Source organism: Anabrus simplex, chromosome 2 (assembly GCF_040414725.1).
Source record: "Anabrus simplex isolate iqAnaSimp1 chromosome 2, ASM4041472v1, whole genome shotgun sequence".
Taxonomy (NCBI): domain Eukaryota; kingdom Metazoa; phylum Arthropoda; class Insecta; order Orthoptera; family Tettigoniidae; genus Anabrus; species Anabrus simplex.
Window position 1 is genome coordinate 154,431,159 of NC_090266.1, and position 13,312 is coordinate 154,444,470.

Below are 13,312 nucleotides of genomic sequence, written 5' to 3' on the forward strand. Positions count from 1 at the left end.
TAAGACTAGACGACGACCGTTCGACCACGTGTGAACACTGGCAGAAGACTACGTAGAAACTGAAGGTGTAGTAGGTTTCGAATTTCATTCCTTACGGTGTCGAGTATTTCCTTGGCTTTAGTTACACTTCGATGAGGTGCTGGGTGGTTGCTGATAGACCAGGCCGGTTTAGCTTCTTCATAACCGAGATTCTCAACTTACGTTCTAGTACCGCGAAGAGACATGGAGTGGCACCATAACTAGGGTTCGTTTACTCCTGGTTATACATTAACCCTCCGTTGGCTGAATAGTCAGCGTACTGGCCTTCGGTTCAGAGGGTCCCGAGTTCGATTCCCGGCCGGGTTGGGGATTTTAACCTTCATTGATTAATTCCCATGGCTCGGGGGCTGGGTGTCTGTATTGTCCCCAACATCCCTGCAACTCACACACCACACATACCACTATACTCCCCCACAATAACACGCAGTTACCTACACATGGCAGATGCTGCGCACCCTCGACGGAGGGTCTGCCTTACAAGGGCTGCACCCGGCTAGAAATAGCCACACGAAATTGTAATAATTATTATTAACCTTCCCATGAATTGGGTCCACGTATGAGGACACATATTTAAGGCGAACTATTACATTACTACTGCAATACATATTTATTTTACCATGTACTGAAGAATTCGAAGATTTGAAACAATATTCGATATACGAGGCTGAAGTATTTAAGTATCTTCAAATAGCAAGGGTTGGTCTGGGATCAAACTCCTACGGGACAAACTTTTGCCAACTCGGCGTCTCCGAAAACAGTAAAATGTAGTTCGTGGACAGCCTCGAGGCCACTTCATTGTTTGGTTAACGTATGATAGAACTGTGACAGATCAAGAACTCACACATTTCGCAAGTCCAGAGAAGCTTCATGTAGGCGGTCGTGAAAGTCACATCATCAGACGCTCCACATTAAGCTGGACCAACCAGGACATCGCTGCAGTCAGGAGACCACCGCTTTGCTTTAGGTAGTGCTGATGACTTTCTTTTACATTTCATAAAACAGTAATTTCTTTTTAACTCGGACTACGATTAGTCTTTATCGTGTGAATGGACTTAAATACGATATTAAGGAAATGCAAGAATACACGGTTTAGTGAGAAAAATGAAAGCAGTTAAAAACTGATACTTATAGGATGTTTGTGTCATTTAACAGCTTAATTTTAAGCTGCAGTTTATTAACTTAAAATGGGCAGCGTTTTCCAACATGGTTACGAACTCACTGTGTTCACTAATGACTCGAACATAAAATTAAAGGATTTAAGAAAGTAACTGGATTAGCTCCTTACACACCGAGCTCAATAGCTGCAGTCGCTTAAGTGCGGCCAGTATTCAGTATTTGGGAGATAGTGGGTTCGAACCCCATTGTCAGCAGCCCTGAAGATGGTTTTCCGTGGTTTCCAATTTTCACATCAGGCAAATGCTGGGGCTGTACCTTAATTAAGGCCACGGCCGCTTCCTTCCCACTCCTAGCCCTTTCCTGTCCCATCGTCGCCATATGACCTATCTGTGTCGGTGCGACGTAAAGCAACTAGCCAAAAGAAAAAAAAAGCTCCTTAGATTTTATTCTTAGCGTCAACATGTCACTGGAGTTTGTATTGATATTATCTTGGGACTGTATTTAACAAAGCCTACTACTACTAGTATACACACACACACACACACACACACACACACACAAACCTGAGTGGCTCAGGTGGTACAGTGTTGACTTGCTGAGCCCAAGTTGGCGTGTTCGATCCCTGTTCAGTCCGGTGGCATTTGAAGGCGATTAAAATAATATGCCATTCTCAAGCCGTAGATTTATTGGCAGGTAAAACAACTCTTGCGGGGCAAAATTACCGGTACCACGGCGTCTCAATAAACCATAAAAGTAGCTAGTGGGACGCAAAACAAATAATATTATTATTTAAATTTGTTACCCTGTCCGACTCGTTGGCCGAATGGTCAGCGTTGAGGCCTTCGGTTCAGAGGGTCCCGGGTTCGATTCCGATTTATTGGGGTTTGCACTTTTGTGTGGATTTGGCCGAGGCTGGATACCCTTCCTGACGCTAACTAAATGTGGAGGGATTTATTCACTATTGCGTGTTTTTTATGATGGTTGGTAGTGAACTGTGTGTAGATGAAGAGAAGAAGACAGTACTAGCGAGATGAAATACAAGTGCTTAAGTGCAAGCTGGTGTTATAATTATGTTCAAATCGCACTAACAACAATCTTGTCATACGTTTTCTCAACTTACTATTGAAGATCCAAGCTAAAACAGGGTCTCTATTTAGCAAGTTTGCCGGCTGCAGAGAAACCTCTAGTGAGTTCTGCCTCACGAACAACACAGCAAGCTATAGCCAGGATTCATAACTGTCTTTCTCCTTCACTTTCGTAAGGAAGAATGAGTGTCAAACTTTGTATTCTACATCCAATGCTTAGGGCAATGTATGGAGAATGCTGTCAGTTTCTTTTTGCTAGTGGTTTAACCAACACTTGAAGGCTTTCGGCGACGCAAGGACGGGAAAGGGCTAACATTGGGGAGGTAGCAGCCATGCTCTTAATTAAGGTGCAGCCCCAGCATTTGTCTGGTGTGAAAACGGGAAATCACGAAAAATCATCTTGAGGGTTGCGGACGGGGTGATACGAGCCTACCATTCTCGGAATGCGCGGCCAATTCGCTCGGCAGTGTTATCATTTAAACTCTTTCTAAAAGCACAGAGGTAGCCTCCGTGACTCAGGCGGCAGCGCGCCGGCCTCTCAACGCTGGGTTCCGTCGTTCAAATCCCGGTCACTCCATGTGAGATTTGTGGTGGACAAAGCGGAGTTGGGACAGGTTTCTCTGCGGGTACTCCGGTTTTCCCTGTCATCCTTCATTCCAGCAACACTCTCCAATATCATTTCATCTGTCAGTCATTAATCATTGCCCCAGAGGAGTGCGATAGGCTTCGGCAGCCGGCAAAGTTCGTATCCTCGCCGCTAGATGGGGCTTCATTCATTCCATTCCTGACCAAATCAAATGACTGGAAACAGGTTGTGGATTGTAATTTTTTCTAAAAGCACAGAAATTCACTTATTCATTGGCAACGTGTTTTTTTGCTATTGGCTTTACGTCGCGACGACACAGATCGGTATCATGGCGATGATGGGATAGGAAAGGCCTAGGAGTTGGAAGGAAGCGGCCGTGGCCTTAATTAAGTAACAGCCCCAGCATTTGCCTGTTGTGAAAATAGGAAACCACGGAAAACCTTCTTCAGGGCTGCCGACAGTGGGATTAGAACCCACTATCTCCCGGATGCAAGCTCACAGCCACGCGCCCCTAATCGCACGGCCAACTCGCCCGGTAGATTGACAAAATGTAGGGAAACCTCAGTATTAATTAACTGGCCATTAAACCTGTATACCATAATGTGCACAAGTCGTGCTTTTATTCGGAGAATGTCAAATATTTGGCCATTCACTTCTTGTAGGAAATAGATATGAACATAACTTTTTCCTCATTAGTTATATGATTATATTATGATATCCACATACAGTGGTCATCATTATCAACACACGTTTCTAATAATAATATTATTAACGTTATTTATTTTACTTTCCACTAACTACTTATGTGGTTTTCGGAGACGCCGAGGAGCCGAAATCTTGTCCCGCATGTGTTCTTTTACGTGTTGATAAATCTACCGACACGGTGTTGACGTATTTGAGTACTTTCAAATACCACCGGGCTGAGCCAGGATCGAACCTGCGATCTTGGACTCAGAAAGCCATCGCCGTAACCGTCTGAGCCACACAGCCCGGCTCGACTTTCTACATGTCACATGGTCGTGAAAGCCAGTATGTTATCACAACGCGCACATTTATTTAATAAAATATCGCGCAATTTAAGACTTGACAGTGTAACTGGGAAGACTATTTTCTTGACATTTTAAACTCTGATTCTACTTTCTTAGTGTATAAGTTACGGTGTCTCAAAATTATAGATGCTATCTCCGGGAGTAAGTAGAGGACGTTGAAACAAGGAGAAAAGTCCTAATAAACATAAGTCGGGACATGAACCGTTTCCGAGATATGGCGCAATCACATTCGCAACTGTTACAGTTTGATTCTAGTATCAGGCTCCACATTTGGATTTGTAGCGGCATTTTAAGCGGTTATCATAGTGGCTCACACGTTAGAACGTCCATACATGAAATAGATGGCAGCTATTCCTTCGTTAGAAAACGTATAAAGTGCCATGACAACTGCTTCAAATGCCACTACAAATACAAGACGCTGTTGATATCCAGTGTGGAGCCTGGTACCTGTAACATAAAGCATGCACAATATCGTAACGGTTGAATGTGTGATTACGTCATATCTCAGAAATGACTGGTTTACGGACGTATGTTTATCAGGACTTTGCTCCTTGTTTGATTGCGCTATACACACGTCTACAGTTTGCAGTCATCATTTTGAAACATCCTGTACATGCCAATGTGTGGATTTGACCTCATGATATGAGGTGTACCGAGCAAGTGCCCGCGCGGTTTGGACCACGAACCTATCAGCTTGCATTCAGGATATAGTGGGTTCGAACCCCATGAAGATGACTTTTCGTGGTTCCCCATTTTCACACCAGGCAAATGCTTGGGCTGTACCTCAATTAAGGCCACGGTCGTTTCCTTTCCCATTCCATCGTAGTCATAAGCCCTGTATGTGTCGATTGCGACGTAAAGCAATATTTAAAAAAAGAGGTGTGTTAGGTTTCTTTTGGATTTAATATAACCAGTGATTTGGTTATGTTTCTTATTTTCTCCTCACTTATTATTGTTAATTCATATCAAGGGCTTGGGGTATCATGGTCATCAGCCCCGTGCACCTCTGTGTCTGATAACCTGAGTTGAAATTAACGGAGCTAAGGATTGAGGTAGGTGATCTGGGTCTTGAATAAAGGTACTATCCCAGTAGCTGTCTCCAGTGAGGATATCCTACTATTAGTGCTAACATTAGAATCTGGGAGCTTCACAGTCTTATCAGGGAGCGTGACTTTAAAAGCTCGGCTACGAAGGTGGACCATTTTAATCACTCCCCCTGGTAGCCAAGATGATAGGGTTAAGAAAAGCAAGTTCATATAAACACGTTTACCGTACATTCTATATATTACTGTCATTTTTAGGAATGCCTGAGATTTTGATTGAAGAGATAATTGTAAATGCTCGATGGCATCACAAATCTGGGAAGTAAACCTCAGATATATAGTGTAAAGTATCTGTAACATTGATATTCGTGCCCCTGGAGGTAATTTCGAGAATCAATTTGCTTCACCAGTGCTATAGCAAGTTTGGAGAATGTTCTTGATATTAGTTGCCCGGTCGTAGGTCGCAATGCGAATTTTTAGTAATACCTCTAAGCAAGATATTTAGATTGCTATGTTTCGTAACTGTGTGCTTATTCATGACGTAGTAGCCTTCAAACTGTATGTAACTTACAAAATCACATAAAAACTATTTCCATATGCCTGTTTTACTATTTTCCCTTTCCATAAACCTTCCAGTGAATATAAAAATAATATTGCATTATAATAATAAACGATACGCTCAAGGATCAGTAAGGGAAAGCAGTGAGAGTTCATTTCTTCTTAGAAATGTGTACAGCATAAAAAAACTAAATTAAATTAATGCTAAATGAGGTTTCGTGAAATAGTATCTAACTGTGCACTGACCAATTCATCTGAATTGTTGTCACTATTTTGTAATAATAATAATAATAATAATAATAATAATAATAATAATAATAACAATAATAATAATCATACCGACATTCAAATGAGATAGATGGTACTCAGGTTTTGAATGTACTGTAGTGGTCACTGCATCAGAAAGATAGAACATTCCAGCTCCTCTTCTGATCTTCTAGTGTGGCCTAGAAGAAATTTGTCATTTCCATTGTTCTGTTTCACTGTCATCTTTGGCTTTGACAATATGAATATGACGTATGGGCAATGCTAGTAATTCCATTCCTTGTGCAGGTACTCTCTCTCTCTCTCTTCCAACCCTTCTTCCTGCCTTTCCCTAATTTATCGGGACTCGATGGGGGTTTTGGCCCAGTTTTACGGTCGGATGTCCTTCCAGACGCTAACGGAATGTGGAGGGACTTATTCACTATTTCCTTTCTCTATGGTGGACGGTAGTGTGATGCGTTTTGTCAGTATATAAAGAGAAGAGTATTAAAATTAACACAAACACTCAGTCCCCGAGCCAAAGGAATTAACAATAAACAGGATGTAGGCCTATTTTAAGTGCCAGTAAATATACCGACACGAAGCTGGCGTATTTGAACACCATCGGGCGAGTTGGCCGTGCGGTTCGGGGCGCGCAGCTGTGAGCTTGCATCCGGGAGATAGTGGGTTCGAGCCCTACCGTCGGCAGCCCTGAATATGGTTTTCCGAGGTTTCCCATTTCAACACCAGGCAAATGCTTGGGCTGTACATTAATTAAGGCCACGGACACTTCCTTCCCACTCCTAGGTCTTTTCTATCCCTTCGTCGCCGTAAGACCTATCTGTATTGGTGATACATAACGCCAATTGTAAAAAAAAAGTATTTGAGCACCCTCAAATACCTCCGGACTGAGCCAGGATGAGGCAATAGAGTAGTGAATGATTTCGAAATAATCAATGAAAAGTGACCCAAATGTTGTCATAAACACATCAATCTCGTCACAGGGAAATTAAATTTACCTATCTCCATTCCGTTGCAGGAGGTGTGTGGGTGACACTATCGGTCTCTGATAAGCCTTCCGAAAGGAATACGAACTTATGTTCACACGTGTGAATGAGCCTTGTACTGAGATGCTATTACGTAAAATGCATAGATTAATATATCACACCACGCGCCCCCGCGATTACGCGGAGAGCACTGCTAGTGTTGGCTACTTGGCTCATCAAATTTATCAAGTCATAAATTAAAATTCGCTAAATTGGCTAAATTTGAAATTTGAAATTCCGTTGCTAAATCACTTTAGAAATACTCCAGATCGCTAGAGTTGGCAACACTGATGATGATGATGATGAGAATGATATATTGTGATAGTGGTTCTTTCCCCAGCCAAGAGAATGTGTAAATGCTTAATACAAATCAATAAGGGTTGAAAACAATGAAGGAAATGGCGGTTGTGATTACTGTTTTAAGAGGGAGTAAAACTGAACATCCATAACCTATTAATACTGATCAGAGGGAAAAATGGTAGGTATCCGACACTTCGAAAAATGAAGTTATCGGCCAAAGAAAGACAAGGGGCACGAAGGGCGTGAAAATGAAAGACTTCCTAGGCCTCGGAAACCTAATAGACTACCGCCGGGTCGGAAAAGAGCAACAATTGACTAAGGAAGGTAAATTAGGATAGAGGAATGAAAGGAGCCTGGCACAAGTGAGTAGAAACAATGGTTGGGCTCAGCTAAGGGCTTCGTGATCACCAATACACAATCAATCAATCAATCAATCAATCAATCAATCAATCAATCAATCAATCAATCAATCAATCAATCAATCAATCACCACTGATATGCATTTAGGGAAATCGCCCAGGTGACAGACTGCCGATCAACAATTAATTAATGATATTTTTTTTACGTCCCACTAACTACTTTTACGGTTTACGGGGCGCCGAGGTACCGGAATTTAGTCCCATAGGAGTTGTTTTATGTGCCAGTAAATCTACCGACACGAGGCCGACGTTTTGGAGCACCTTCAAATACCACCGGACCGAGCCAGGATCGAACCTGCCACCTTCGGGTCAGAAGGCCAGCGCCTCAACCGTCTGAGCCACTCAGTCCGGCAAATTACCAATCAGTTGTTTACCTGCTCTACTCCTAAATAATTTAAGAGCCCCTGGGGCCCCTTTTAGTCGCCTCTTACCACAGGCAGGGATACTATATATGTTATTCTACCGCTCCAACACACAGGGGAACGTAACGGTTGGTGGTTGAATGAGAAATAGCTGTATTATTATTATTATTATTATTATTATTATTATTATTATTATTATTATTATTATTACTATTATTATTATTATTATTATTATTATTATTATTATTAGTATCAATCAGCAAGCTTGTCATTTTATGTGAATATTGATGTTAGTAACGTGGTCATATAGGGCACCTCCAGTTTTCATGGATTCTCGACGAAAAGAACGTGATGTTTTATTTAAAAAATTCTATATGCCTTGGTCAGGATTTGAAACACGGCCGCCTTTATGAGAAGACAATGATTATGTCAGTCGGCTATCAAGCCACAATAATAGTAATAATAATAATAATAATAATAATAATAATAATAATAATAATAATAATAATTTACGAGCAAGTGACTGCCTGGTTTGAATTACGTAGCTATCAGCTCGCATGTCTATGTTGTCCTCAGCCCGAAGGCTGTTGGATCCTCAACAGCTCCACCATTAGCTATCACAGATGGCCTAGGCATCACTGAAGAGGCGTACTAGGGAAATAAGGAAAGAGGTAGTTTTCCCGTTGCTTTCCTCACTGAGTCAGAAGTTGCTATTACATATGTCTGCCAAGCCCACTAAAATGCAATGACCACCCGATCCTATGAGCAACATTTTCACACCATTCATAGCAGGGACTGGCTGCGTAAGGAATGGCATTACTAGTATCACTTACACCTCAGTTACTTTCACATAGACAAAGCCAAGGATAAGACTGAGACAGATTAATGAAAATAACAACATTGCTCTAGCCTATACCAGAAGACATAGTTCATTGTAAGCACTAAATATCGCCAGCAAAGGCATATCAGCTTGCATTCGGGAGATAATGGTTTCGAACACCACTGTCGACAGCCCTGAAGATAGTTTTCCGTGGTTTTCCATTTTCACACCAGGTAAATGCTGGGGCTGTACCTTAATTAAGGCCACGGCCGCTTTCCTCCCTCTCCCAGCCCTTTCCTCTACCATCGTCGCCATAAGACCTAACCGTGTCGGTGAGACGTAAGGCAAATTGTAAAAAAAAATCGTTATTATTATTTATTTCATATCTGTGAATTTGATTATTAGATATTTATTATAACATCTTTATGTAAAAGGAAATCAACGACTTTACCGAAAGCAGCTCTTGATTATGCTAAAAGGTGTCGTAAGGTAGGCTAGACTACCTTGTCATATAATGACCGAAAAGGTTTGAAGCACTAATTTCCCGTTAGAACTACCTATGAAAACTCTTTCCACTCCGTCTAGTTGCAAAACGCACCTTTGAACGCAGTAGAACTGAAGTTGATGTTTTGTTTGTTTGTTGACTGGAGGCAAACTTATTCCTTTTACTCTCGCGACACACAAAAAACAAAGCCAACACGTGGCACATTCCTGTGACGTCACTGGTGAATAAACACTGGCTCTACTGCATGAAGACAGACATCATTTCATATTTCGTTTAGTGAGTGTTCTCGTTAGTCACTATGCCACACTGGCCAATACTCTTTGCTTGCGCCAAGCTGGCTTCAGTGATGCATACCAACGAGCAAAGCCGTGACATTGAACCATGCCGGAACTCCAACACTTCTTAAAGCTTGGCTGACCACACAGAGCACTTCGATTCAGTCAAATATTAGCCTGGCAAGTTTAATTCTTGCATTAGAAAGATTCCTGTACAACACCTGGAGACTACCTTGGTAGTTGTATAGTCGTAGCGAATGGCTGGAAGCCCATGTCAATGGCCCAAGCTCTGGCAGCAAACCTCGGCCATGCTAGAGGATAGGGGGAGAGGTAACTTGGAATGGCAGGCATTCCGAATGATCAGATAAATAACGTGCGGTGTGACTATGGAGTTGTGTTTTTGAGCATTTTGCCGGACTACAGTATAATATTAAGAAAACATTTTTACAGGATCGAAGTAATGATTAAAATTTCAAACATACCGTATAAGAGAAGAGAGGATGGATGGATGGGTGGACGGATGAGGAAGGTTATCAATTCGAAGTATGAAGATAATTTTATATGTATCTCTTTCGGGTCATAATAATAATAATAATTTCGTGTGGCTATTTCTAGCCTAGTGCAGCCCTTGTAAGGCAATTTGCTTTACGTCGCACCGACACAGACAGGTCTTATGGCGACGATGGGATAGGAAAGGCCTAGGAGTGGGAAGGAAGCGGCCGTGGCCTTAATTAATGTACAGCCCCAGCATTTGCCTGGTGTAAAAATGGGAAACCACGGAAAACCATCTTCAGGGCTGCCGACAGTGGGGCTCGAACCCACTATCTCCCGATTACTGGATACTTGCCGCACTTAAGCGACTGCAGCTATCGAGCTCGGTCCCTTGTAAGGAAGACCCTCCGATGAGGGTGGGCGGCATCTGCCATGTGTAGGTACCTGCGTGTTATTGTAGTGGAGGATAGTGTTATGTGTGAGTTGCAGGGATGTTGGGGACAGAACAAACAACCAGCCCCCAGGCCACTGGAATTAACCAATGAAGGTTAAAATCCCTGGCCCGGCCGAGAATCGAACCCGGGACCCTCTGAGCCGAAGGCCAGTACGCTGACCATTCAGGCAACGAGTCAGACTTTCGGGTCATGATAACATACAATAACACATAGGACAAAAAATACTGCAGCCTATAAAAATACTTCGTAAGATATTAATAAAATGCAGAAAATCGGGTAAGGTAAGGAGGCGTTTAAAATGAAGGCCATAAAGAGAAAGAAGTTTCAAATACGAAAAGAAAGGAAATTGAACAACATTTTGATGTTGACTGAGTGATGTTTCTTGTTTAAAGGGGCCTAACATCGAGGTCATCGGCCCCGAACAACATTTTTTTTTGCTAGTTGCTTTACGTCGCACCGACACAGATAGGTCTTATGGCGACGATGAGACAGGGAAGGGCTAGGAGTGGGAAGGAAGCGCCGTGGCCTTAATTAAGGTACAGTCCCAGCATTTGCCTGGTGTGAAAATGGGAAACCACGGAAAACCATTTTCAGGGCTGCCGACAGTGGGGTTCGAACCTACTATCTCCCGAATACTGGATACTGGCCGCGCTTAAGCGACTACAGCTATCGAGCTCGGTGAACAACATTTTAACCTAGGAAACCATTGTAATGAATCACCAAAAACGGACATAAATGAATTAAAAATATGAGATAATCCCAATCAAGTTAAGTGTAAAAATAGAAAAGAAAATTAAATTAATTACAATTCTACCCTTTTCCTCTTTCTCTTATGTAGCGTTGACATAATCCAACTTCAATCCAGAAATAGTGGGAAAGAAAGCGTATACTCAATACCTTTTATTATCCAGATCTACCTATTCTTCAGTTACTGTACTTTATCTTAATTGCATTTCCGTATCGCGCAAGGACTCGTTGTGCTAAGATATTCACCCTAGCGATCCCAAGTTGGAATGGAAAATGAATTTAGGCAGATTTAATGAAGCATATTTTAACTTTATTCCAGCGCTGAAAGATTTTATTATACATTATTCCTTTTGTTAAGAGGATTACCCTGCAATTCAGTAACAATTAGTGAATATTAAGATGGAGAATTTTTAATCACTTGAAGGTCATATTCACTTACAATAGGTCCGTCAATGATTTAGAAAGGCTACTGATAAAGGTAAGAGAGCACAACAGGTATTCAAGTGGAGAACTCACATTTCTCACTTTGCAAGGCACGAAGGAACTTAATAGGAGAAAGTGTTCATAATGGTTTAAATGAAAATTTGATAAAAACAGTTTTTCATCCTAGATTAGGGAGAAAATTCTGTCTTTAGAATCCTGTTTGGAACGCGTCCATGTAATCTTCAGAAATTGATCAGAGGAAAGAGATACTTAAAGACGAACTTAAAGGTGAAGTACTATCTGAATTCCTTCCGGCAAGCATGTTCTTACGAGCAAGTTCAGTGAGGAGATACAGAACTGATAAGAACTACCAAAAGCCAATACTTTATATTGTAAAAATCGAAGCTCCATATCAAAACGTTTCCAGATTTTTAAAATTTTACCTTTCTTAAAGTAAGTGTGTACATCAATTGATTTGAAGAATTTCCCAGCGGAAGATCGATAGCTCTTTTGCCCACAGATATTTTATTACTTTTATTGGTTTAAGTGTGAACTTTTTTAAACAGGAGGCAGGGAATAAACAAACTGTATCATTTCTTAACTACTGTAAACAAATTCTTGGGCAATGTTGAACTTTGTTAACTCCCATATACTACTACTACTAATAATAATAATAATCAATTATTGGCTGTACGTATCTGATACCATTAAACATAAATCTTATGAGTGAGAAAAGTGTCCATTCTCTTCAGCATAAAATGGGCGGACTCTGTACTGTGTTTGAAGGTAACGTAAGTGAAAAAAAGAGTTGGAGGCGCTTCAACACTTCAAGAGGGTTGTTGTCAAGAGCAGCGCCACCAATGTGCTCTGATGGACTAAGCACCTACTCTAAGAGTAAAAGTGTATGCGTGACCATGACATTCATCTTCACACAAATACCATAGAGCGCCTTCCAACGACAAATTAACAACATTAGATTATAGTGGTAAATTACCCTTTAAAGTAAGTAGGCACATGAAATTTGCAGCTGAAGAGGGCATTAGAATTAAAGGAGTTGGATTTGCACTAAATATTACAATGTTTTCATGTCTGCGAGACATGGGTACGCACCTGGCTTGCTGGCCTGGTTGGAGGAGGTGGTCCCCGGAAGCGGCTGCAACAGGACAGTGCTGGGGGCGGCAAGGCCCGGCAGCGGGGCGTGATGCTGTTGAGGGGGCGGGGACGAGGCTGAAGCAGAGCCCACAGACCCAGGGTCACTGAACCCTTGGGTACTACTGTCTTCCGGAGTGTCAAAGAAACTTAAGTTGAACTCCGAACCGGCATCGAAAGTCACTGCAGCTGTTAGTTTATCGGGTGGCGGCGCATTCCCCAGGTTTGCGCTGAGCGATTGGTCTATCTTGAACACATCCATAGTTTTACGTAGAATCAGCAACACAATTTCACTACAAACGACCGGTGAACTGAGTAAAATTATTGTAAAAATTAAGAAGTGTATTGGAAGTTAATACTAGCAAAACGTAAGAGGAATGTCGTGCTACTTTTGAGACACTTTTACCCCATATCCGAGAAGCAATGCCGGCGAACGACTTTTCAGTTTGACAGTGTATTTCATCTGTCGTTTAGTGCTTGCACGAATAGCGAGCTCGAACTGGCTACCTGCAGCTTAATCCAGAAGCTGCCACACATCCGAAATCTTCTGGTTTTTAACACCGAAAGTGAGTTGACTCTAGCCATTCACTGTCACCTCCA

The 13,312-nt window shown here is 41.9% G+C and overlaps 1 protein-coding gene across 1 annotated transcript in view; it reads right to left on the reverse strand.

The window, feature by feature from the left end:
• Positions 1–12,974, reverse strand: part of Eip78C (Ecdysone-induced protein 78C) — a 258,863-nt gene extending 245,889 nt beyond the window's left edge. The window contains exon 1 of the mRNA XM_068225951.1: positions 12,674–12,974. Coding sequence (XP_068082052.1) covers positions 12,674–12,974 — 301 coding nt within the window. The remainder of the gene's footprint in view (positions 1–12,673) is intronic.
• Between the last annotated feature and the right edge of the window lie 338 nt (positions 12,975–13,312).